Source organism: Chrysoperla carnea, chromosome 4 (assembly GCF_905475395.1).
Source record: "Chrysoperla carnea chromosome 4, inChrCarn1.1, whole genome shotgun sequence".
NCBI lineage: Eukaryota > Metazoa > Arthropoda > Insecta > Neuroptera > Chrysopidae > Chrysoperla > Chrysoperla carnea.
In genome coordinates this window covers 64,850,463-64,875,903 of record NC_058340.1, presented here as the reverse complement: position 1 = coordinate 64,875,903, position 25,441 = coordinate 64,850,463, and the positions used below count along the sequence as shown (strand labels likewise).

General features: G+C 30.3%; 4 protein-coding genes across 4 annotated transcripts; 1 reads left to right on the top strand and 3 right to left on the bottom strand.

Annotated features, from left to right (window-relative positions):
* The first annotated feature begins 1,118 nt into the window (after window positions 1-1,118).
* Window positions 1,119-7,875, top strand: LOC123298866. Its single transcript, XM_044880961.1, has 12 exons — window positions 1,119-1,236; window positions 1,923-2,056; window positions 2,401-2,538; window positions 2,635-2,834; window positions 3,696-3,906; window positions 4,362-4,520; window positions 4,984-5,183; window positions 5,528-5,618; window positions 5,728-5,889; window positions 6,696-7,024; window positions 7,170-7,300; window positions 7,787-7,875. Exons 1-12 carry the CDS (start codon window positions 1,119-1,121, stop codon window positions 7,873-7,875), a joined length of 1,962 nt encoding a protein of 653 aa, XP_044736896.1.
* A 1,961-nt stretch (window positions 7,876-9,836) lies between these two features.
* On the bottom strand, window positions 9,837-17,879 carry LOC123298501. The gene is made up of 5 exons (XM_044880524.1): window positions 13,994-17,879; window positions 13,524-13,775; window positions 12,495-12,793; window positions 11,434-11,709; window positions 9,837-10,498 (listed from the first exon to the last, which is right to left on the bottom strand). Exons 1-5 carry the CDS (start codon window positions 17,842-17,844, stop codon window positions 10,401-10,403), a joined length of 4,776 nt encoding a protein of 1,591 aa, XP_044736459.1. The 5' UTR covers window positions 17,845-17,879; the 3' UTR covers window positions 9,837-10,400.
* Window positions 17,880-18,158: 279 nt separating this feature from the next.
* On the bottom strand, window positions 18,159-22,068 carry LOC123298865. The gene is made up of 5 exons (XM_044880959.1): window positions 21,923-22,068; window positions 21,344-21,467; window positions 21,066-21,221; window positions 18,250-19,727; window positions 18,159-18,206 (listed from the first exon to the last, which is right to left on the bottom strand). The coding sequence occupies exons 1-5, from the start codon at window positions 22,052-22,054 to the stop codon at window positions 18,159-18,161; spliced, it is 1,938 nt and encodes a 645-aa protein (XP_044736894.1). The 5' UTR covers window positions 22,055-22,068.
* Window positions 22,069-22,109: 41 nt separating this feature from the next.
* Window positions 22,110-24,533, bottom strand: LOC123298864. The gene is made up of 5 exons (XM_044880958.1): window positions 24,472-24,533; window positions 24,215-24,395; window positions 23,243-23,362; window positions 22,169-22,561; window positions 22,110-22,121 (listed from the first exon to the last, which is right to left on the bottom strand). Exons 1-5 carry the CDS (start codon window positions 24,531-24,533, stop codon window positions 22,110-22,112), a joined length of 768 nt encoding a protein of 255 aa, XP_044736893.1.
* Between the last annotated feature and the right edge of the window lie 908 nt (window positions 24,534-25,441).

Genomic DNA, 25,441 nt, shown 5'->3' with positions numbered 1-25,441 from the left:
AATAATAATAATAATACTTTTTTGTTTTTCCTATCCAAACCACTGTATACGTTTTTTTTGTCAAAAAAAGTTGGCAACCCTAGCTGTACCAATATATTAACCATAGAATATTATACAAACCCGCATAGCAACAAGACAAATATGCAACAAAGAGCATAGGATAGAGGAGAAGCAGCCCATATGAGCTAATGTAAAATCGTAGTATACGAGTTTCAGCGCCTCTACCGAGTCAGGCTTTCAAACTTAATAGTTAATAGTCACCCCCGCAAAGTAGTTAAACTTAATAGCCATACCCGCAAAGGCCTACAAACTTAATAGTTGATCGCCTCAGACTCCAGATGTCACTTATAATTATACTTCTGCTTCTTGTCTATCCTATAGTCTTTGATATGCAACAAAACCACTAAAATAAACGTACATATACACATGCGCTTACATCTTGACCTACCTATTACGCAAAATGTGATCGTCCAAATCACCAAACATAAAGACATGCGTAGTTTCAAAGTATAGTTAAGCAACCACTTCCAACCAATATTTTAACTAAAAACACATAACAAAGATAGATAGATATATATTATGTACTAAAATATAACTCTTTCTTTTTTTATAACATACATGCGTAATTTTAAAACTTTTTAAATTATAAAATCTCTTATTTTTATTATTAAAACAAGACAGACATATTTATGTATTTTATTCTTATAAAGCTTTCTTTGTCTGTTTAACGTCTTAAAACATATCTTTGAAAACTTTTTCACACGCATGCGTTATTTATATATGTGAATGTGTTGGTAAATTTAAAATTAATTTGTTTGTTAAAAAAGTTTGTTAAAAGTAGAAGCATTTCATTGAAGACCGTTACATCAGAAACTATTCAAGAACTTTTTGCGAATTTAGTATCTTAAAAATGTTTTACGACCAAATATTATTACATAAAAATGGTAAATTTGCTTTACTATGGAGTGTGTCAACTTGCCGCTCGTCATTGAAAATAACAAAGGCTGAATATTTATCGATTAATATTGCTCGTAAAAGGTATTTGTGAATAAAAACATTTCAAAATTATTTTTTTTTCTAATTATTTTTTTTAATTATTCTAACATAGCGATGAAATCATGAAGTACATAGCAAGTAATTCGGGTAATCCAAAGAAGAGATTTTCGTTATATTTAGCAGCTCAACTTTCATTTGGTTTAACTTATATTTATTTACGCCAAGTAGAGTATTTACTACGTAAGTTTTTATAAAATTTCTATAAAACTATTACTTTCTAAAACTATTTCTATTCGCAACGTGCATGCGTTTTTTTGGAGGCGTTTCCATGGTAACGATACACTACTTTAATTATAGAATTGTATGGATGCATATATAATTGTATGGATTGCATTTATGATTTACATTGAAAATTTAATATCGTTGTGTCACAAATTTTTAAATAAATAATTATGATAATTTACATTTGAAAAATAATATTTGTGCAATTTGATTTCTTATTTTCACAATTTTTAATGCATTAAGTTTAATTAATTAGTGTTTTTCAATAATTTTAATTTGACATTTTTTAATAACATTAACATGTAAAGAATTGCAAATTAATCATAACAGCCTCCTTTAACGCCTAAATTTTTCACTGGAAGCGAGCTGGCATCGATTTTATTGTCCCTATCATGACTACGCACACAACGAATAATATACTAAAGAAGGGGTGTATCGATAATGCCCTATTTCCAGTAAAATTAAACAAAAACAATCATAAGAGCTTGTATTTTTGCATAATTTTAATTTATTTATCTCTAAAATGGTGCGGTAAAAACATCTAAATTTTGTTTGTTCTGGTCAGGAAGGAAACCTACCTGAAATTCCTCTTTCAATAATCTAACATGAAATTTTACTAAATTTGGATCATTTATTTGATTCAGATGATTCAATTATATTCCACCAAGTTCATAAAAGGGCAAAGCAAAGCACAGAGACACGTCCAAAGCAAAAAAAAGCGAAAAGGAGATTAACGAATCAGTTAGAGCCTGAAATACAAGATGAAATACGGCGCAATGTAAGTTTTATAGAAAATTACAGAATATAGTCTCAAATTCTATTACATAAATCTAACAAAATCTAACAATATTGCATAAATTTAGTGATTTGGTAACATTTCGCCAATTTATAAAAAAGAAGGGTAGTTTAACAAAAATAAAAATAGTGATTCCAAATTTTTGGCTACCCTGTACATTATTAAGAAGTTTTAAATATTCCTACATACTTTTCAGAATAAGAAAAACTTCTTATAAAGAATGACTTTTTTTCTTAAAATGCAAAATAAGAAAATTTACAAGTATAGTTACCTCTATCCGGGACACACTGTATATTATAAGCTAAACATTCCATATATTTTTTTAGATGAAAAATATGCAACGTTCCCTTCCACATATAAACCCAAATTTATTGTTAAATCCATCAATGAATCTAGTCCAGAATGAAAGTTCTATACAAGTTCGAGATGAATTAGCGCCATTAAATAGAGAATCGCTCCCAGTGGTAAGTCCTCACTTTTGTTTACAAAATCATTATTAAAGGTCGTATTGAAAATATATCTGTTTTCCAAATAAATCCTTATTAACATTTAATTTGCAGGGTGATATTGGTGATGAAAATATTCCTGGTTATTTCCTTCAGGAAATACCTCCTCCCGGTCCTGTTTCTGCCATAGATAAAACAATTGAAGATGAGCAATCACAATCACAATCCCATCAACAAATTACAGTTACAGTGGATATCCATCCAGTTCCTCCTGAATTTGCAAATACAGAAGTCCCATCTGTTGATCCTATTACGTCAGTTTACAATATTCCAACAGTTTGATTTATTTTAACCTTCTTTTTTTTTTTTAAATTTTATCCCTAAGGTGGAATTTCTAAACCGCGACTGAAGACCATCCTTCATATAGGAAAGAAAAAACTCGGCCAATCATCAAATAAACTTGATAAATACCACGAACTCGAAATAAAATTTTATTTCCAGTATCGTGGTATTTATTTCAATAATTCCGAACAACTCAAAAAGTATATAAGATAATTAAGACACAAACAATTCAAAAATCAGGTTCGTTGTTGATTGGATACATAGATTCTGAAAAATCGCCTAGAATCTCATAATAACGGTGATTTCATGAATTTTAAACAATTTCTTGGTAAATATTTCGAGATTATAGTCGCACGACTGGGAGCGCATATTTGCAGAGAGAATTCAGTCGATTGGTATGTTCTTAAAACATGCCTGATATATTCCTCCTTGATATATTATAGTTGCTCCTTCGGAATGGGTCGCATTAGAAATTCTACCTTAAGTTATCACGGCTGAAGGCCAAAATCGCGGCCAGAATTCGAAAATTTAAGTAATTCATTCCATAATTGAATCGCTGGAGTTTTTGGAGCCGCTGATTACTGATTTTATGTCAAAATTGTAAGATTTTTTCAGTTATGATCGACGAATCGGATTGTTTGTCGTCCAATTCCTGAAAAATCGAGAACAACGTAGAATTCGAATTCTTCGTTCTTTGAAACGTTAAAATTTTTTTTATCATTCTCATTTTTTGTCAAAATGGGATTGATAAACTAAAGCAATTCGAATTCTCCTTGTGAGTTGGAATTTTATCAGCTTACAGTAAATTAATAAAATTTCCTCGAATTAAATAGGTTAGTAAATAAATCACCAACTGTGGGAAGAATTAGAAATGTGAATTTGGATGAAATAATAAGTTACCCGAGTGTTGAAGATCAAGGTTTACGACAAGCAACTGAAACCGAAAGAATGATTAGTGAAACAATTGCTGAAATAGGTACGACTTTTGGACCACAAATTGAATCTACACCATTACCAACTGCACGTCCAGGAGCAGATACAGCTGTAAGTGTGAATTACTATTATTTAAAATTTTTGAAAGTCACGATTCTAATTGGAGAGGGATTTCAGAAGTTAAAAATCTTCTTTTTTCGTACCCTACGGGATTTACATTAGGTAATTCGTTAGGGGGTGATTTATCGTCGATCAAGCAGATGTCATAGATCATAGTACGAGTTGATCAGTTCTGCTACCTGATAATCCCTTAACGGGGAAATCCGCCGTATAAAGTAAGGAAGGATTTGACATTTCCTGCTTCGCAAATAAGACAACATTACCCATCAGGATAACGTTAAATTCAAAAATGCTGGATAAGCAACGTTTAGAAGCGCCATGTCGATGGGAAAGGGAAAGGAGAACGAACTAGCTATTAGGAATTCTAAACCCTATTATTATAAATGTTACGATAGGTCTAAAATTGCCATTACGGCTGATATATTTAAAGTAAAAAATTTTTTTAGGCGCCGTTAGATGTAAGTCTGATAGAATTGCAGAGTCAAATTAATATTACACCAGTTGAAAGGCGTGGACGAAAACGTAAACGTGGATGTTTAATAGATCTCGAAACAAGCATTCCAAGTGATATACTCAAACGACAGATAAAGGAAACACTTGATGAGGTGAGTATAAACCACTGAATTATTAACAACATACAGAAGAGATAATGGTGGGAGAGGTCGCACAGGAAAATAGACCCAAACAAATTATATAGATAGTTCACTAACTAGACAATTCCATTCACTAAGAATGGAATTGTAAAAGTTGGAAAGATCTACTTGATATTTTGCATAGAGTCATAATTGTTAATTTCGAGTAACTTTTTTTAAGTAACATTTTGTCAACTTTTAAAAACGAAGGGTAGTTTACCCAAAAAAAAAAAAAAAATAGTGATACCAAATTTTCGGCTACCCTGTACATTATTAAGAAGTTTTAAATATTCCTACATACTTTTCATAATAAGCATAACTTCTTATAAATAATGACTTTTTTTCTTAAAATGCAAAATAAGAAAATTTACAAGTATAGTTACCTCTCTCCGGGGACACACTATATATGATTCATTATTATTTTAATTTTTTCTAGACTAAACCATGGCCAACAAGAATGCATGAAGTTGATTTGAAACTACGTGAATTGAAAATCAACAATGAAAATTTATTTTGTATTCCTGCTCACCGTAATATTATGTCACAAGAAATTCGACGAAATTTCATTTGGGAATTTGTGGCACGCCCCTCACATCATGATGAAAATGATATTCTGAAAAAAATATTAGGAATCAAGTAAGGGTCCTTAAGAAAAACATCCAAAATATTTCTAAAATTATTTAATTCTTTTTAATACCTTTATGGTCCACCCTGTATTTCCTTTCCCGAGGTCCCATCTATGTTTAAACCGAAAATAATCAAAATTGATTCAGCGGTTTAGGCTTGAAAACGTAACAAACAAAGTTACTTTCACATTTATAATGTTAGTTAAGTAAGATAAATAGGTGTCTTTTTGAATGAATGACGGATTTTGATGAAATGTTTCCTAAAACATATGCAATCTCGTCGAAGAGTTCGAAACGAAATGATACAATTGTTTTGGTTCTATAATAAAATCAAAATTTTGTGTACTATTTTAGGTCAAATACGAATGTAGCAGGTGAAACAGAAACAAGTGGAAATTTAGCATCCAATCCATCTTTGACGAACTTCGAAACACCGCGCGTCAGTGTGAGTATTATTGAGCCTGATATTTGTTGCGCGTGTTGAATATCTGACCAATTAATTGCTCCAGTTCCTTGAATTCTGTGTTTAAATGTTTTTTTTTTGTTATTTTTAGAAACGTTTAAGTTTGGAGCAAAGTACGTTACCCAGTTCAACAGAGAAAAAATCATGTACGGACAATATATCAAAGGTTCAGAAAGTACAACAAAAATCACAACCTTTTTTAGAAACAATCAGAGAGGGTAGTGATCAAGATTCAATTCAAAGTAAACGATCTGTAGGTACCCTATTATAGTATTTTCTTTTTATCGTGACAAGATCGACAATAACTTTTATTTAATTAAAAAACTCATGCGCGCATCCATCGATAAAATCATATTTTATATTTTCTTCTCTAGGTTAATAGGGAATATTCATATATTCTTTTAATATTTTTAATTCATTGTTTACACCGTTATAACAAAGTAAAAAATATAAATACTGCTTAAAAATGCTGTATTTATGAGTAAAAAAATATTTAAAATACATTATAATTTTGAGATATTTAAATGACGTATAAGTACGTGATCTGTCAACTTTTGACAGTTCAATGTATAATTTACACTTTAAAAAAATGAATTTACAACACAGAATTTACACTCGTTATTATTAATTTTTCTAATAAAAAGCCGTAGAATAGTATAATTTAATGAAATACCATACAAAATGTAAGTAATTAATATCATATAGTATGTCAACAAATTTGACAAGCCCGTACTATGATGTCACGTCCGTATAAAAATTTGAATTTCCGTTTTAATTTTAAGTAATTAAAAAGGATATTAATTACTAAAATAATGGTTTAGTTGAAATGTCCAGTCATTAAAGTTACGGAAGAAAAATATTTGAACTAAATTTAAATTTCATGAATATTCCTTATTAAATTAAATTTTTTTGGAAGAATGGAAATAGTAATACATTTATTTGATCCTTTGTGTAATCCGAGTTTGCCCAATCTCTTATTGTTTTCGAAATAAGATTTAGGACTGTGTCAAGGAACACATGGCCGATATTTGTAAAATTTAAAGATTTATTTGTTTTTAGACAACCCATAGACATGGAGCTTCAGAACCAAAGGAAAAACTTGATCAAATAACGGAAGATCCAGTGCCAACGGATAAACTTGATCAAAGAACGGAACATTCAGTGCCAACAGATATTATACAAACAATTAGTGCCATTCAAGAGCCTGAAGTGGTGCAAGAACAAACAGTGGAGAACATACAAGCAATTCTAGAACCACTTCCTTCGTTAATTAATGAGAATCTAGATCTTGAAATAACACAAGAAAATGTAATCCGACAGGAGAAAGAGAGAAGACAAGAAAAATCTTCAGAATCATCAAACATTTTTTACACCAAAACAGATAAATTGTAAGTTCGTTTTTATATTCAGATTGATTGTTTTAGAATTTCGGGAACCGATAATATTTTTTGAAAAAATCCAAATTAAATTTTACTATTTGTTCCGCTTTATGATTTCAAACAAAATGACATGATTTGTTTTTCAATCTTGCAGCAAAAAAGATATTTGGAACCGAATAAAAGAATTTTGGAATCAAGGACTAGAAGATATTCCATTTTTAACTTTGTGTCCACCAAATCAAACTAACAGATTAAAGGCTGCATCCACATTTGGCTACTTATTAGGTAATGTAAATCAAAAAAACAAACTGTGTTCTCGTGCCGTCCGGTCCAAAATAATTAATGAAGGAAATTTTTAGATATATTAGCGGTTTAGTTTAATCCAATGAATAACGCGGAAAAAAATGTAGATAGTGGAAAATTCGAGAAACAGTACCGATTTTAGTACCCAAGAACATACAGCCAACTTAGCTTAGTCATAGGACGGCATAGGGCCACAACGGGGGACATACGCAGCCCCAGAACTACGTCACTGGGGCCCAATGCCCCCTTGTGAATAGATTAAGTTGGCTAAATGTGCTTTAGAATCCTACAAACACTTTACAATAAGTTTCATTAAAATCGGTGCTGTTTCCCAAATTTTCCATACATTCCAACTTTATTAACAGTACTAAAAAAAAAATTATGCAAGAGACATTGCTAATGTCTAGATTCGAATTTTTGAAAGTTCGTAACTGGCCACAAAATAATTGAAATATTTTTCTATTTTAGAATTACACAAGCAGAAGAAAATTGTGTTATTGCCACTAGAAAATTCCATTTCCATGGGCTATATTCGAAAATATAGAACCAATGAATAATGGCTGAATAGATTAATTTATAATTTAAGTAAGAATGTGATACTTTTTTTTAAATTTTAAATGTACATAATTATTAAATGTATTATTTGGTTAATTTAAACGTCAAAATGATTAATGTGATTTTAAATTAATAATTATTAGATGTTGTAATATTTATTTGGTTGATTAAACGTCAAAATGACTGATTTTAAATTATGTAATAATTTATTTTGAATATTTCCTCCTTCTTTTTATTAGGAATTGTGTGATGAAAAGTTCTTAAAATATAACGGATATCATAAGAAAAAGGGTTTTCATCTGAATCGATATCGTTTATATTTAACTTATGAAATGTTTTACTAAATTTTCATGGCATGCAAACATTTTTTGGACCTTAGATCATATATTTTAAATGGATGAGCCCAGTGTATACCAAGTATATGTATTTTGGCGTCACAGAGTAGATTAACAAAGATGAGAGTAGATAAACAAAGATGAAAATAGTTGGAGGCCTGTTTAAAATATATGATCTAAGGAGGCATGATCGTATAACCGGAATCAGCTGTTTCAATGATGTGTTTATATTTCAAATTGACATTTCATATGATCATATGATCATATGATCGTATGATCATGTATTTTAAAATGTAGTGTATTTTCAAAGGGTATAATCTTATTTAAAATACGCGCCAGGATATTACGTTGTATATTAAAACATGCGTATTATGACCAGGCCCTTATATTTACTATCCTTGTCAATCTACTTTGAGAGGTGGTTCTCACTCTGTTGGCAATTCCAGTAGTGAATTTTCAAAGTTTTGGACAAGGATAACATGAAAATGGTTTTTTGGAGTTTTCTCTTTACGAAGAGTAAAAAACTAAGAAATCGAATGACCTCGTTACGTTTTTTGTGCGTAACCTATTGGACTCCCACCTTTCATTTATTAGTAATGCATGTGTATACGTATAACATACGGAGCATCTATTGTTCGAAACTGACAATGACCTGACGGACAAAGCGCACGGAGTAGTTGTTACAAACCGATACAGAATGGCTATATAGCTACTCAGCCAACCTACATTGTACGCCTTCGGCTTTTTTCGGGTTATTGTACATAAACTATACTGCATAGTACGTATAATAGACAAAGCATTTATTGTTTGAATATCCTTATTTTACGTTATAAGGTTTTATAACACTTCATTTTAATATCAAAAGTTCAATTATAAATTATTTTAATCTTAAAAAGGACAATTTTCTTGATAATTTTAATATTTTCTTCATTATTTACCACAGGATTTTCCACATCCATAATTTCATCGCTCTATCGATTTCCCTTGCCATTTTCAACATATATTTTTCTACAAAATTTATTAATTCGCCACTGCTCAGATTCATTTTCTCCCATAATTGAAGTCAAGGTCAACATTAAGTCTTGTTCGAATTTCAACATTACAGGAACGGAGGATAGGAAATAAGGGTGTTTTAAGTTTTCAAGCTTTCGTAGAATATTATTGTTCTGAAGAGGAGTTTCCAATTCTACTCTCATAATGCCCAATCCACGTAACTTACGGGACCATATACCATGCCATTGGGAATATCCAATGGAAAACCAAGAACTTCTTTGACAGCAATTCTAACCGAATTGTCCATACCTTTCAGAAAACTAATAGAGATCTTGCCAAGTGGTGCACACTCCAACAGGTAGATGAGTGTTAGTCAGAGATACTGATTCACCACGTGTAACTTTTAATCTGATTGAAGTGGGGACTCAGTAAGATTCTTAAGTTTCTATAATTATTTCTCTGTTACTTCCATGTTTAAAAAGGTGTTTAGAGCCAATGAATTATCACGCAGCTTTAATTTTATAAAAATTTGATATATTAATTATTACTTTTAATTATTATGTTTACAAAATACAAATTATCGACAAATATCACATTTTAACAAACTATTTTAAGAAATAAATTCTGCATTATACAAATAAAATAAAAATAGATTTCCGACAACAATAATTTATAAAACGAATTTCTAAAAGATGAATACATAGTTGATTACTTTCCATTTTTAACCCTTCAGAACGGTTTTAGAGCGTAGAGATTTGCTTTCTCAGGTTTATTTTAAAACTTTTTTTTTTCAAATGAAATGACCGCTTGAAAATTTTTACCTTCACAAAATTATTCATACTTTACATGATGTAAATAAACATTTTTTAAAACTCAAAAAATAAACAAACAAAAATTATTAACAGCTGTGAAAGTTTTTTTCATCATTTCAATAAAGTCGGTAAAAAAACCACAAATCGGATGGCTCCGTTATACTTCGACAATCTCCGTAGATACACTGTGTGTTCAATGGCAAAAAAAATGTGATAACTAATCATGATTATAATATATTTTATAAATGACATTATCTATCCGGAACATTTAATAACTAAATTAATATACTATTCTTTCTTTGTTGCTTGTGAGATCATCACAAGAGTAATCCCAGTCTGAAGGATTAACGGGTGTTTAAACTAATAGAGTAGGTTCTCATTTTTAAATCATGAAACAATTTTACTATTCAAATTAGCTGAGTCTTTGTTCTTAAAGTTTTTTAAAAAAAATTTCAAATCTAATTCTTGACCACACAAAATACCATCTACAAAAAAAAAAAAAAAAACTGCATTAGAAGTATTCGAAGCTTAACAATTATTACTAAACGGCAGGAAAAGTGAGAGGCTGATGTCAAGGTCGTGTCTTTTACGAAATTTTTTATAATCAATTAACTGTGCGCCATGCTTAAAATTGATGATGAATGTTTGAGGATAAATTAGAAGACAAATGAAAAAAAATGCAAAAATTATTTTGTCCGTCACAAAAACAAAAAATTTCGTTGGCCGACACCCTAGAAATTTCAATAATCAAAGCGGCGGATGTTGGAAATTGTTAATAAATTTTCATGCTCTCAGATAAGTTTTTCAGGCTATGTAAATTGTGTTTCAAAAGTAACACGCACGACGGCCGAACGTCCTTTAATGACCTGGTGGAACAAATGAACGTAAACTTGGTAGAGATACCGGGACACAGGGACATTCAAGGAAATTGTGAAGCCGAAGAACTTGCTCGAAATGGCACAAAGCTGCCGGACACAAGCGTCGATAGGCCAACCTTAGAAGGAGGGAAGAACGCACTTGTGGAACTACAAGATATGGTCTGAGTACAATTGGCTAGGCGGCAAGTACGCTGAACGTCTAGGCATGACAATGAGAAGAAGCTGTTACAGTGGGGAGGAGAAAGAAACAATGTCTCATCTTATGCCAGCCTTTTTTGTTGACCTCTTCGACCTTAAGGCCGTTGATGTCAAAGCACTCTTGCTGTTCTTAAACAGCTCCAAATGGTTCATGGAGAAGTACTCCGGTATGGGCAAATCTTTTGATCTAAGTGTGTTCCACTCCAAAACAAACATTCCAATCTAACATAAAAAGTTGTTAGATACGATCATGAAAACATCCTTTCCAATTTTCTAGCCGTTCTCAAATAACAAATACCATAGTTGGCCCTAGACCTATAATTTAAAAAAAAAAAAATACTTACCGCACGCCCTAATCAATTCTAATAAACAATCAACAATTTCGCTAGTAAAGTCCCATTGATCAACCATCACATCATCTATTTGGGAAATTAGTTTGACTGTACGTTGTGCTAAATTTTGTACATTCATATCACATTGTTTATTACTTTTGAAATACTGTGTACATGTTTTTATATTTTGTAATAAATTTTTTATTATAAATTTATAAACATCCAATCCTTTATGATGTTTACAAAATATTAATATTGCGGTTACTGGCTCGTTTGATGAATAATTTGCTTAAAAAAAAAAAAAAAAAAAACACATTAAAAACTCGTGAGCAGTAGAGTTCTATCATTCAAGTCATATCCCCCTCTCATTATATTATTCAGAGTTTATCAAGCTATTCGTTGTGTGCGTAGTCATGGTAGGGACAATAAAATCGATGACAGCGCTTCCAGTGAAAAATTTGGCGTTAAAGAAGGCTGTTATAACTAATTTGCAATTCTTTACATGTAAATGTTCTAGTGAATGTCAAATTAAAATTATTGAAAAACACTAATTAATAATTAAACTTAATGCATAAAAAATTGTGAAAATAAGAAATCAAATTGCATAAATATTATTTTTTAAATGTAAATTATCATAATTATTTATTTAAATTTGTGAGACAATAATATTAAATTTTCAATATAATTCATAAATGCAATCCATACAATTATATATGCATTCATACAATTCTATAATTAAAGTAGTGTATCGTTACCATGGAAACGCCTCCAATAAAACTCACACACGGTGCGAATACGATACATTTTCCTACGATGAGATGGGGTCATTTCGAAGGACGTCTGCCTTGCCTTATTATCCAAAGGATAGAAATAAAGTTGGTGTTATATGTGGCGGACTAAGCGGGAGCAAGTGGTGGATTTGCTCGAAGTAGTGTATAGAGGGGGGTAAGTGAGGAGTTGAGAACATGGTACATTCTCTTAACGAATCAATGATTCAATAAATAAATCATGTAGTGAATTACATTGAAATGAATTATTAAATAGCTAGTAAATTAAAAAAATATAAAACTTACATTTAAATTCTTTTAAAAGATCGTTGGCTAACGTCATCATAATAACTTTTCCACGTTTATAATTATAAAAGCCTTCAATAAAGTCAATTAAGGGCTTTTTATAACTACCATAAATCGATGACGTGTCCCATAATAATGTATAAAATACTACTTCAATTAATATATTACGTTTATCTTCATTATAGATGGGCATCACTTCGGGCCAATTTGTCAATATTTCATACATAAGACGAGGTAATTTTATTTGATGTACCAATGCAATTTGCCATATCAAATCTCGCATTTTATCGAAACTATTCCTGGAAAATTTTCAAATAAATAACATAATCAAAAGAAAACACAAAAAGAAATCGAAAAACTGAAATGAAATAAAGAATATATCGAAAAATGTCAGGAGCGTAATAGAGAAGTTTTTTTTTTTTTGCCAAAAATTCATATATTAATGAAAAAATAACACAGGTCTGCAAAAAAAATTTTTTGTTGGATTTTTTGTTGGATTTTTTGCAAATTAAAACACAAAAAATTGGTAAAAAGCACTCGTTTATTAAAACCGTCTCTCGATATCGCGGACATCCTGGTGAAACCGCTCCCCCTGTTCTTCACTGTAAGCTCCCAGGTTTTCAGGAAAATATTTTATGTGGGAGTGTAAAAAATGGACCTTAGGACCCAGGCTTATCTTGCAGCCTTGAGCTTCGTTGAACAATGGTTTCGCAGTCAGGATCCTTAGTATTTCCCAAAAACTTTCGCACTACATCCTTGAACGATACCCAAGCTTCTTTTTCCTTCTCAATCATACTTCCCACAAAAAGGGTGTCAGTTAAAAGCCTTCTTATGTAAACAACATTTCCGTTAAATGTTATATATCTATATGAGCTAACATTTATAGTTATTGTTTCTATCGCTAGAAAGAGCCTTTCTTAACATTAAAATCCCATATCTCGTATTTTTGTGGCGGTTGTTTAAAAGAACCTATTGGTATCGTATAAAATTTCGAGTTATTATATTTAAAACAAAATATAAGTTACTTACCCAAGTTTACAAAAACTAATATACATTTTTATAACTCGCACTAATCCAAACAATGGTGCGAATTTATCCAATAAATATTTATGAAGCTTGCTTAACATTACATTCAAAAAGTCCGGAATATTTTCTCGATCATGGAGATAATAAATAAGTGTTATTAATCGTTGCTGAATCTTTGTTAAAGGTATAGCTGGTGGTGATTCCTCAAAATTTAATTTCTCACACACATCTTCAATTATTTCTTCAAGTATTAAACTTAAAAAAAAAATTACAAAAGGTCGTATTAGTTTTATTTTCTATCAGTAAAGGATTTTCACTCGAAATTTGAGCTAACAGTTTTAAATTAAAATGTATTCAATATAAAAATATACTAGCTCAAACAGGTATATCTCGGCAAACAATTTTTCCGAACAATTTCAACATCCGTTATCGTTTCACATTAAAGAATTATTAGTGATAATTTTTAAACTTACTCTGCAATTTTTGATGGTTCCAAGTTATTCAGTTGATTTGCTGTAGTCACCAAAATATCTTCAGTAAAATCATCTTTCAAATATTTCCTTAAAATTTTAATCGAATTTTTACTCGTATTCACAACAGGTTTCTTAGACTTTCCAGGAATTAAACCAATCGAAATATCTTGAGTAAAATCTATCTCAAGGTCACCATACTGTGAAATTTTTCTAGAATCATTTTCACAATTTTCTATCACATTATTTTTAGGAACTTCATGCTTAACTTTAGATGTTACAACTTTATTTTCGTTAAGTTTTTCTGTGTTTTCTATTACAATTTCTTCAACAAAATCTAGTTCTAAGTCACCATATTCTAGAATAACTCTAGAATCATTTTCACAATTTTCAATAAAATCTAGCGTATTGTCTATTTGTTCATTATTTCCAAATTTTTCTGTTTGATTCATTTCATTCCCATTTTCTGGTTCTATCGTAATATTTTCTAATATTTCTATTTTTCCAGCTCGTAATGAATTTTCAATTGGAATATCAACCATTTCTTTCAGGTTTTGATTATTTCCAACTTGAATATTTATTGTTTGAATATTAGGTTGGTTTTCGACCCGAATATTTTCACTTTGTGTATCAGATTTGACCCCCTGGGTATTTTGGCTATTGTCGCTTGGAATGGGATATATCTTTTGATTATTTTCAATCAGAATGTTATCTAAATCATGATTATTTTCGCCCCGAAAATTTTCATCTTGAATGGAACAGATTCCTTTATTACATTCGTTTGAAATATTTCGTATGTCATGATTAACACTTTCGACATTTTTAATTAGAATATTTTTACTTGGAATGGGAAATATTCCTAGATTATTTTCTAAATCTTTTTTATGAATATCTTGGTCCGGGCATTTTCTTTTCCGTCCACGACGTCGCCATTTTTTCCCATTTTGTTTTTTGATTTTAGATCGATCGGTTTGCTCTTCTATCAAATTAGCACGGTCAATTTGTTCCTGTAATTTGATAACTTCTTTTGTTTTTGGATTTTTTGTAAAATCTACTTCAATTCCTTCAGTAAAATCTATTTCTAAGTCACCATATTCTGGAATTGTTCTAGAATCATTTTCACTAAAAACTATTGTATTGTCTGTTTGTTCATTATTTTCAAATTTTTTTGTTTGATTCATTATTTTATTCCCGTTTTCTGGTTCTATCGTGATATTTTCTAATATTTTTATTTTTTCAGCTCCTAATGAATTTCCAATTGGAATATCAAGCATTTCCTTCAGGTTTTGATTATTTCCAACTTGAATATTTACCGTTTGAATATCAGGTTGGTGTTCGATCCGAATATTTTCACTTTGTGTATCAGATTTGATCCCCTGGGTATTTTGGCCATTGTCGCTTGGAATCGGATAGATCTTTTGATTATTTTCAATCAGAATGTTATCTAAATCATGATTATGTTCGCTCCGAAAATTTTCACCTTGAATAGAACTAATTCCTTGATTACATTCGTTTGAAATATTTCGTATGTCATGATTAACACTTTCGACCTTTTTAATCAGAATATTTTTACTTGAAATGGGTAAGATTCCTACATTATTTTCGAAATCTTTTTTATGAATATCTTGGTCCGGACATTTTCTTTTCCGCCCACGACGTCGACATTTTTTCCTATTTTGTTGTTTTTTCTCATTTTTAGATCGATCGGTTTGCTCTTCTATCAAATTAGCACGATCAATTTGTTGATGTAATTTGATTGCTTCTTTCGTTTTTTGATTTTCTGTAAAATCTACTTCAATTCCTTCAGTAAAATCTATTTCTAAGTCACCATATTCTGGAATTATTCTAGAATCATTTTCACAATTTTCAATAAAAACTACCGTATTGTCTGTTTGTTTATTATTTCCAAATTTTTCCGTTTGATTCATTATTTCATTCCCATTTTCTGGTATTATCGTAATATTTTCTAATATTTCTATTTTTCCAGCTCCTAATGAATTTTTAATTGGAATATCAACCATTTCCTTCAGATTTTGATTATTTTCAACCTGAATATTTAGTGTTTGAATATCAGGTTGGTTTTCGACCCGAATATTTTCACTTTGAATATCAGATTTGATCCTTTGATTATTTTGTACGTCGAGACCATTTTCGACACGAGTATATTCTTTATTAGAATTGATACCTTGGCTATTGTCGCTTGGAATGGGATAGATCTTTTGATTATTTTCAATCAGAATGTTATCTAAATCATGATTATTTTCGCCCCGAAAATTTTCACCTTGAATGGAACAGATTCCTTTATTACGTTCGTTTGAGCTATTTTGTACTTCATGATTAATACTTTCAACATTTTCAATCCGAACATTTTTACTTGGAATGGGAAAGATTCCTAGATTATTTTCTAAATCTTTTTTATGAATATCTTGGTCTGGACATTTTCTCTTCCGTCCACGACGTCGATATGTTTTCTCAGTTTGTTGTTCGATTTTAGAACGCTCTTCTATCAAATTAGGACGATCAATTTGTTCCTGTAATTTGATAACTTCTTTCGTTTTTGGATTACGAATAACAATTGACTGTGTTGTTGGTTTCGATATTTTCGATTTCATTAATGCAATTGCTCTTTCTTTTGAAATTACATTAATATTAGGCAAATTATTTTTTGAAGTTTCTAATTCTTGAATCTTTTTTGGTTCGGAATTATTTAATTTACGTTTTTTAATTTGTATTTGCGATGGAGGAGTTATTTTGACTTTTCGATTACGTAAGCCAATTTCGGTATAGAAACCTTCAATTATTTTGCTATCGATGATGGTTTGTAAGGATGTTTTTGATCTTATCAACTTTTTAGCTTCAGATTTGTTATCAATTTGTACGTTTTTGTCAGCTTTTTCTAAATTTTCAACGTTTTTGACAGGACATATTTTAACATCGACATTATTTTGTACGGATTTTTTTGCCTTATTTGTAGTTTTCGATGTTCCAACGTTACAATTTTCAATTGTTCCATCTTGTGTATCATTTTGTAATCGCTTTTTAGATTTTTCGACATTTAACACTTTTAAGTTGATGTTTTCAGTCGAATCTTCAATTACATTGCTTTGTAATGATTTTTCTGAATTTTCTACTTTTTGCAGCTCTTGAATGTTGGAATTTTCTTTTGTTTTCTCATCGGTGTTGCTTTGTAATAATTTCTTCGAACTATCTTCGATTTCCAATGATTTAACATTGAAAATTGCCCTTACATTTTCATTTTCTGGCGTATTTCCTACGATGTTCGAACTTTCGATAGAATTAGTCGATGCTTCATCATTTTCATGTTCGCCTAAATCTATCACCAACGAATCATTACTGGAATTTTCCCAAATATCCATTGTTTCTTCTTGAATATTTTTAGTTAAATCACCACCAGTTTCCGTATTTTCTATTAATAAAACTTTTTCTTTGCTGTTCGATACTATGTTTGAATTTTCTATTGACGTTACATCTCTAATTTTATTTTCGATAATTTTCGACGCGTCCACGTTATCTAAAATTTTCAATGTTTCTAATTGGACAACTTTAGTCGATTTTCTGTCAAAATTATTTGACTTTCTTGGAATAGTTAGATTTTTCGGTGCTTGAGCCGCGGTAGCTTTTTCTTTAACGTTATCTTGCAAAGAATTTATAATGACTTTTTCCCTTTCATTAATAACTAATTCATTTTCACTAAGCTCATCAGGATTTCCAGAAGTATCGGATATTTTCCCGAGAATATCTTCTAATTCATCATTTAAATTTTCATTTTTCTCTATAATTTTATTTTCGATAATGTTCGACCTATCGATCTTTGAACTTTCTTCATGTAACATTTTTGAAGTTTTTACGTTGCAAGGTACAGTAGATTTTTTTTCGAAATTGTTTTGTAATGTTCCTTTTACAATTTTTGTAATTTTCGACTCGACCTCATCGATTTTACTTTCTAACGATTTGTTTACATTTTGTATTACGTTTGACTTTTCGATATTGGGAATTTCGGTTGATTTTTTACTCAAAGAGTTTTGTAATGACTTATCTGTATTTTCTTTAATTTCCGACGCTTCAACGTTATGTACAGTTTTCGATGTTTCCATTTCGATAGTTTTAGTCCAATTTCTTTCAAAATTGTTTGAATTTCTTGGAATAGTTATATTTTTCGATGCTTGAGTCGCGGTAACTTTTTCTTTAATGTTATCTTGCAAAGAATTTAGAATGATCTTTTCGCTTTCATTAATAACTAATTCATTTGCACTAAACCCAACAAAATTTCTAGAAGTATCGGATAAATTTCCGTCTTCTAGCTCATCATTTGAATTTTCATTTTCACTTACACCTAGATTTAATGTAGATTCAACTTCTTTTGAGTTTTTTACATTTTCTAAACTTTCATGAATTTCTATGTTTTGTTCTACAACTTGACTAGAATTTCCAAAGATATCATTATTTAATTGCAACTCGTCTTTTTCCATTAAAAGTTTTTTCGATTTTACCAAATCTTTACGCTTTAAAATGTTTTTCTTTGTTGGAATTTTCGAACTTTGTTGCAATGTTTGAATATTATTCCCAGTTTTTCTTCGTTCTAATATTATATTTTTAGATTTCTCTGAGATAGAATTCTCGGTATCAGATCCAAAACAGTTTTTCATTTTCAACATTAATCGTTTACTAAGTACTTTCGTTGTTTCTTCTCTCGAAGATTCACTACTCGTACTATATGTTCGAATAGACCTAGATGATTTTGAACTACAACAACTAGAAGGTGTAGGTGACCGTTTTGAACGTCTCAGAGGAGTCGAAATTCGCTTACAATTCTTACTAGAATAATTAAACTTTTTATTCGCTTCTTGAAATTTCTTCGTAGATTTTGGCGCCGATTGTTTACGATTAAATTCATGAGAATTCGTTAAACAATTCCCACAATTCACAACATCCACAATTCGATTACAACACTGATAACGCTGATTATCAACATGAGGGAAGAAATTTGGTACAAAGGTACCAAAATATCCTGGATATGGAGAAAATCTTCCACAAGGCGATGGCTCGTGATGGTTTAATCGATGCCTACAACAATTTTGTGATAAATAACCAGATTCACTATTATTACATGAAGAGGTATTCGACGGTATTGATTTTTGCACTTTATTTCGGGCTAATTTTTTTCGCATCATCGCTAATTTCATATCGAACATTTTTTGTCGTTTTAATAATATTTGACTAGTTTGTAATAAAATATTTGTTTGTTTCTTAGATTTCTGATGCGTTGTTTCGTTATTAGTATTGATACCAATTTCTTTGTACACAATAATTTTAGGATTAATTGTTTGAGTTCCTATATCATTTTGAGCTGTCGAACCTGTCGGTGGAGTATTCGTCCCAATTGTTTTATTGAACGTTGTGGTTTGTACTAATTTATCGCGTAAATATAAATTACGTTCAGTTTGTGTGCATTTCATTTCATTTTTTTGTTTTTGTTTTGATGCATGATTTTTATCTATTTCTAACAGTGCCGAATCTGCCGGTTGAGTATTCGTGCCAATTGTTTTATTGAACGTTGTGGTTTGTACTAATTTATCGCGTGAATATAAATTACGTTCAGTTTGTGTGCATTTAATTTCATTTTTGGGTTTTTGTTTTGATGTATGATTTTTATCTATTTCTAACAGTGCATCAGTTTGTGTGGACGCGTCGTTGAATACAACTTCTTCATTTTTATCTAAAAAGAAATGAAGTGTTATTAGTGCCTACAAATGTATTTTAAAAATAGATCTAGGGCCCAGTATTTGACAATCACTTCAGAACGGTTGGAAATTCGAGAGACTAAAAGAATAAAATTAAAATCATTTTATTCGGCACACAATTAAGCCTGAAGAATTAAAAGTCAACTTGAAAGAAAAGTCCCCGGGTATGAAAATAGTAGAGAAAAAATTGATAGGGGGCGACCTTGACTACAACAGTGGTTCTGAAATGACATAAATTCTACGCTTGGCACTAAACCTTTAGTAAAGGATGTTCTATTTGCGATGTAGTTAATGAATGTGGTACCATTTTGTTGTTTTGTACTAAAATGTCCTGTATTTTGTCTTGTAACAACTAAGAATATTCCGAGTAACAAAAATTAAGAAAAACTTGCTATTTGAACGGTTTGGTAATCGAATAATCTCTCGTAAAGCATACGTTAGTTAATCGCCTAGAACTTGAGATTAATCGGCCGGTTGACTTTTATCATTGGAGATACTTGGAGATACGGGCGACTTTGACGTTAAAGTATGGAAGGTAGAGATAAGGAGAATCATCTTATATGGGGAAAAATTGTAAAAAAGCCAAGCGGTAAGGAACAACTCAAAAACCCATCAAAATAGCGCTGGTAGCAAATGGAAATGACTTGAATGTATCTCTGTCCTTCTCTAACAACCTGTTTAGATCTTTATCTTACTCTTATTACTTTGTGTTTGATGTGAACTTCTCTACCCTTCTCTAACAACTTATTTAGATCTTCATCTTACTCTGATTACTTGAGTATTTCTTTTAAAACTTACATTTTTGCTACAGCAGCAATTATATCACTTGCTAAAGTGGCGCCATCGATTTGACGGCCACTTTTTTACACAGAGATGGTTCTCATTAGCTCCACCCTCCATTTTTAAAGGGAATCGTAGCAAGATGGTCTGGTCCTCATAGCAAGATGGGATAAATTCCAGCGGAGAAGCTGTGGGCATTCTGTGTGACGTCTAGTCTTGATAGAATCCTATAGCTTCATCTGCTTAAAATAGCGTCTTTTACGCAGAGACGTCTTGATTTCGGGTGGCAGATTGTTCTCAAGGAGGGAACAGAGGATCCCTTGATCTAGTTTAGGGATCCATTTGCGGTACTCCTCTTATGTATTATTATTACTACTTCGAGGTAAAGGATGGAATATGTCGTTAACATTGTTAACCGGGTCATTTATCCATGAAAATAAATCAAAACACCAAAATGGAGGCATATTTTAAAATAACATCAAAAATGGAACACCCTATATTAAAAACGTAAAACTCTGCTATCTCAAACTTACCCTCAGATGACATTGGTGATAACAAAGGTAATTCACACATTTCAAAAATCATTTTTTGTACATTTTCATGCCATTTCATTGAATCTTCTGTCTCTGAATCTTTCATTTCTTCAAGTTTCTTCTCAACAATTTTAGTTTTTGATTTGGATTTGAAATCTAAACACGACAAAAATGATTAATACTGTTACATTCTGTATAATAAAAAGCTAATGGCTTTTTGACAAAATACTTTCTTAAAGATGAGAAGGGTTTTAAAAGATATAGAAAAATTTACATACCTTTTTTACAATGGCTGGTTTTTGTTAAAAATACCCGACTATACTTTTTCTCATATTTTGTATACTTTTTATATCGAAGATATTTGACTAATACGTCTACTTTAGATTTTAATTGCCGTAGAAGCTGAAATAAATAAAAAAAATTAATACTAGCTAAGAAAATTGGGGTTAAGCACATTATTGATATATCAGTCAGGACACTGACTTTTCCCCTTCTGAAAGATTTTTGATTTTAAATATTTCATATATAGTGTGTCCCCGGATAGAGGTAATTATACTTAATTTACAAGTATAATTACTTATATCCGGGGACACACTATGTATTTAAAGAAATCAGAGCCTCTATTGAGGACTTCTTAAGAATGGCTCTTTTATGTATTCTTTGATGCGACTAAGGTGTTGTGCGTCAGGAAAAACATTGAAATTTTTCCCATTTGTCTTGAATTTTCGATTTCTATGACAACACTTCGTGTCTTAGAGCCATCTTTAAATTCACTTCTTTGGCTACTTAATATGAACCTAGGTAGAGCTCGGTTCTTTAGGCGAAATAAAAAAAAGTTGTTTTAATAAAAATTTTACCTTGTCAATGTAATATTTTCTGAATAATTGATTTTTCTCCACCCTAGATGAACCATTTTTAGTGAAATCAACCATGTTTTGTTGATTTTTAAATTTAATACCAACATCAACTTCTTGAATACTTCGAAGCATTCCATTTATCAAATTTTTTCGATACACAATTAATTTTTTATTTTTTAATTTCATATTATGCATTTTCCTTGGCAAATTTTTTGTAGAATTTTTACTAATTAAATCTTCGTGTGCCGGGACTTGAATTAAAATTGATGGATAATTTTCAGCCAGTTCAACAATTGGTGATTCATTATTTTCCTGTGGAAGTTGTAAAACCGTAAATTTAATCGGATAGTTCGTATTTTCATCAGAAACTGGTGCTAATATTGAATTATCCATGACTGGATTCCCTGTTGGTGGAGGCATATGTTGTTTTTCATTCGATTCGGTTGAAATTTTCTCGTTATTTTTATCTGATAATGCTAACATTGATTCTTCAAAGCTCATTTCATTTTTGCAAAACATTTCGTCACTCTCTTCCTTATCTGTTGTACTCACTTTAATATTAAGGGTATACAACGGATCTTTGGATTTTGACTTGTTCATAAAGTCCTCGGATTGTTTTCGTTTTAGTTTTTCCAGAGCCTAAAAAAAATGCGATTTTACTTTAATGACTGAGTTTTTAATTAGAGTTTTTTCTTTTTATTAAACAATAAAAAGTATAGAATTTTTAATTAACAATCGACACAATCTGTCACAAGACTTCTAATTGAAGCTATTTGCAAATATTCAACTCCCTACCTTTTATAGTTTTGGAGAAAATGGACACCAAACTTTTATCTTAATTTGTGCCCTCACGGGTAAACCAGTAAACAGTGATTTTTACGAAAAAATGTTTCAAACAAAGGATGTTTATTTTATTTATAATAAGAAATATTTTTTACATTTAGATTTTTATTTTACCTCTAACGATTTACAAGATGTGTATTACGGACCCAAGACCCAATTGGCCTACGTTGCTCATTTACGAACTCAAACTCACTTTTTACTTCCTGAACACGCTATAAAAATTTCACCTTGATATCTTTTTTCGTTATTGAGCTATCGTGTTGACAGACAGACAACCGGAAATGGACTAATTAGGTGATTTTATGAGCCCCTACACCAAAATTTTGTTGGTATCATCAATATTTCTAATCATTACAAACTTGGGACTGAAATTAGTATACCTTGATATATATTTCATATATACAGGGTATAAAACGTGTGTTGTTTTCTATCAAAATTATTTCTTGTATTAAATAAACATAAAATAAAATCACAAACCTCTAAAGTGGCTTCTTTTTCTAGAATCATCAATTTTCTATGCTTTGTCTCAAGTTGTTCTGTTAGTTCCTCATTTTCTTCTTGGCATTTTTTATATTGTTGTTGCACTTTTTCCAAAGCCTACAATGAAGAAACAAAATATTAGAAAATGATAAGGTTTTTAGGATTTTTCGATAACGAGATTTGCTGTGGCAACTTGAAAATTAATTTTTACTTTTCGAAATATTTTCATAATCGCTTCAAAAAAAGTTTTTGAACCAATTATGTTTAAGTTTATGAGAGGTTAAAATCCTAAACGAAGCCATCGAATCAGTATATTCCGGAACATGAAATGTATAAAATTACTAATAGGGAATATTCATGAAATTTAAATTTGGTTCAAATATTTTTCTTCCGTAACTTTAATGACTGGATATTTCAACTAAACCATTATTTTAGTAATTAATATCTTTTTAATTACTTAAAATTAATTAATAAAAGTACAAATTCAGTGAGGGCATATAAAAATTTCTAAAACGGAAATTCAAATTTTTATACGGACGTGACATCATAGTACGGGCTTGTCAAATTTGTTGACATACTGTATGATATTAATTACTTACATTTTATATGGTATTTCATTAAATTATACTATTCTACGGCTTTTTATTAGAAAACTTAATAATAACGAGTGTAAATTCTGTGTTGTAAATTCATTTTTTTAAGTGTAAATTATACATTGAACTGTCACCAATTGACAGATCACGTACTTGTACGTCATCAACAGAGAGCGCCAAAAAACTGCGTTTAATTATCTCAAAATTATAATGTATTTTAAATATTTTTTTACACTTAAATACAGCATTTTTAAGCAGTCTTTATATTTTTACTTTGTTATAACGGTGTAAACAATGAATTAAAAATATTTAAAAAAAAAACATAATATTCTCTATTTCTCCGAAAATTTCATATTGAAAAATGATAAAACCATACCTTTTGAGTATCAGTACATTTTTGAATTGCAGTAAATAGATGATTCTGAACGCTTTCATAGTTCGTTTGTAATTCAACAAGTTCTTTTATTTTTGCTTCATTCTTTTTTGTCAACTGTCTATTCTTTTTTTCGGATACTTTTAATTTTTTATCCGTAGCATGACATTTTTGAATTAACTCACTGTAGCAAAAAAAGCAAATGAAAAAAATAAAGAAAATTTCAAATTATAGGTATTTATTAGATATTCAAAACTTACTCAATTTTAATGGTTTTATTACAAAGTAACAGAGTAGACTCGGACATACCAGAAAAATACATTTTTGTTTCAGATTTCAAAATCTTTTACAAAAATATAAATATTTTTACTGTATGAGCAAAACGTTCTATAACATAACCCCAAAAATTGTACTTAAACTTATATAAATTATACAAATTATTAACACAGTAGTTTATTATTATTAAAAATAATATTAACCACATTAATATAACTTATTTTCACTACTTTTTTGTACATTTTATTAATAATAAGTAAATTTTTCATCAGATTTTAAGCAGTTTAACCAAGCCGGTTTAAAACACGCGTTTATTCAATTATTTTTCTAAAGGCATGTGCACATCCTAAATGGAACGGTCGGAACATTTATTCTCGATCAAAGTTAACTAGATACATTTAATTTAATAAAATATCCTGATAATATACTGCTTATAAGAAAACAGATGTAGAATTCAAGAAAAAATTTAGAAATTAGAATATCTTAAAAGGAGGAAAGAAAGTGTAGCCATACGTATACTCTATTTTTCTGATCACTTAGAAATGCCACTGCCAGTCTCAGTATTAAATCAAGGGGGTGTACAAGCTCAAGGCGAAGTATAGACTTTAAGCTGACCTGTACACAAAACGTGATATTTGGCTTCATAAGTTCACGCTTCATAATGGAATAGAATCTTAAATATTCGATTTTAAATTAATTACATTTACTTGAAGGCCATCACATAAAGTGAATAAAGATTGACAATTAATGTGTTTGATAATCTGTTCCTGATTCACAATCATGAGATTTTTCCAAAATAATCAATTTTAGTTGTTCAACGAAATCTTAATAGTAAGAACATATCTTTATAGAAACTCTTGATTCTGTGGATCAACTTCAATCGTTCAACGAAAGTTAAATCGTGAGAGCGCCACTTTCAATTATGCCATGTGCTCAAGACGTCATGTTTGAAAA

Coding starts and splice junctions, on each gene's coding strand:
- LOC123298866 (XM_044880961.1), top strand. CDS start 1,119: ATGAAGTACATAGCAAGTAATTCGGGTAATCCAAAGAAGAGATTTTCG. Junction 1,237..1,922: donor CCAAGTAGAGTATTTACTAC/GTAAGTTTTTAT, acceptor TATTTGATTCAG/ATGATTCAATTATATTCCAC. Junction 5,184..5,527: donor AAAAAAATATTAGGAATCAA/GTAAGGGTCCTT, acceptor GTACTATTTTAG/GTCAAATACGAATGTAGCAG.
- LOC123298501 (XM_044880524.1), bottom strand. CDS start 17,844: ATGTTACATGAAGAAAGTTCAAAGATCGATAGGTCGAACATTATCGAA. Junction 13,776..13,993: donor GAACCATCAAAAATTGCAGA/GTAAGTTTAAAA, acceptor TTTTTTTTTAAG/TTTAATACTTGAAGAAATAA. Junction 12,794..13,523: donor ATTAGTTTTTGTAAACTTGG/GTAAGTAACTTA, acceptor AAAATTTTCCAG/GAATAGTTTCGATAAAATGC.
- LOC123298865 (XM_044880959.1), bottom strand. CDS start 22,054: ATGCTTCGAAGTATTCAAGAAGTTGATGTTGGTATTAAATTTAAAAAT. Junction 21,222..21,343: donor AACCAGCCATTGTAAAAAAG/GTATGTAAATTT, acceptor TGTCGTGTTTAG/ATTTCAAATCCAAATCAAAA. Junction 18,207..18,249: donor GGTTTAGTGCAAATGAATTA/GTTATTAATGAA, acceptor ATTCTTTGCAAG/ATAACATTAAAGAAAAAGTT.
- LOC123298864 (XM_044880958.1), bottom strand. CDS start 24,533: ATGTATTTTTCTGGTATGTCCGAGTCTACTCTGTTACTTTGTAATAAA. Junction 24,396..24,471: donor AATAAAACCATTAAAATTGA/GTAAGTTTTGAA, acceptor TTTTTGCTACAG/TGAGTTAATTCAAAAATGTC. Junction 22,562..23,242: donor AAAAAGAAGCCACTTTAGAG/GTTTGTGATTTT, acceptor CATTTTTTTTAG/GCTCTGGAAAAACTAAAACG.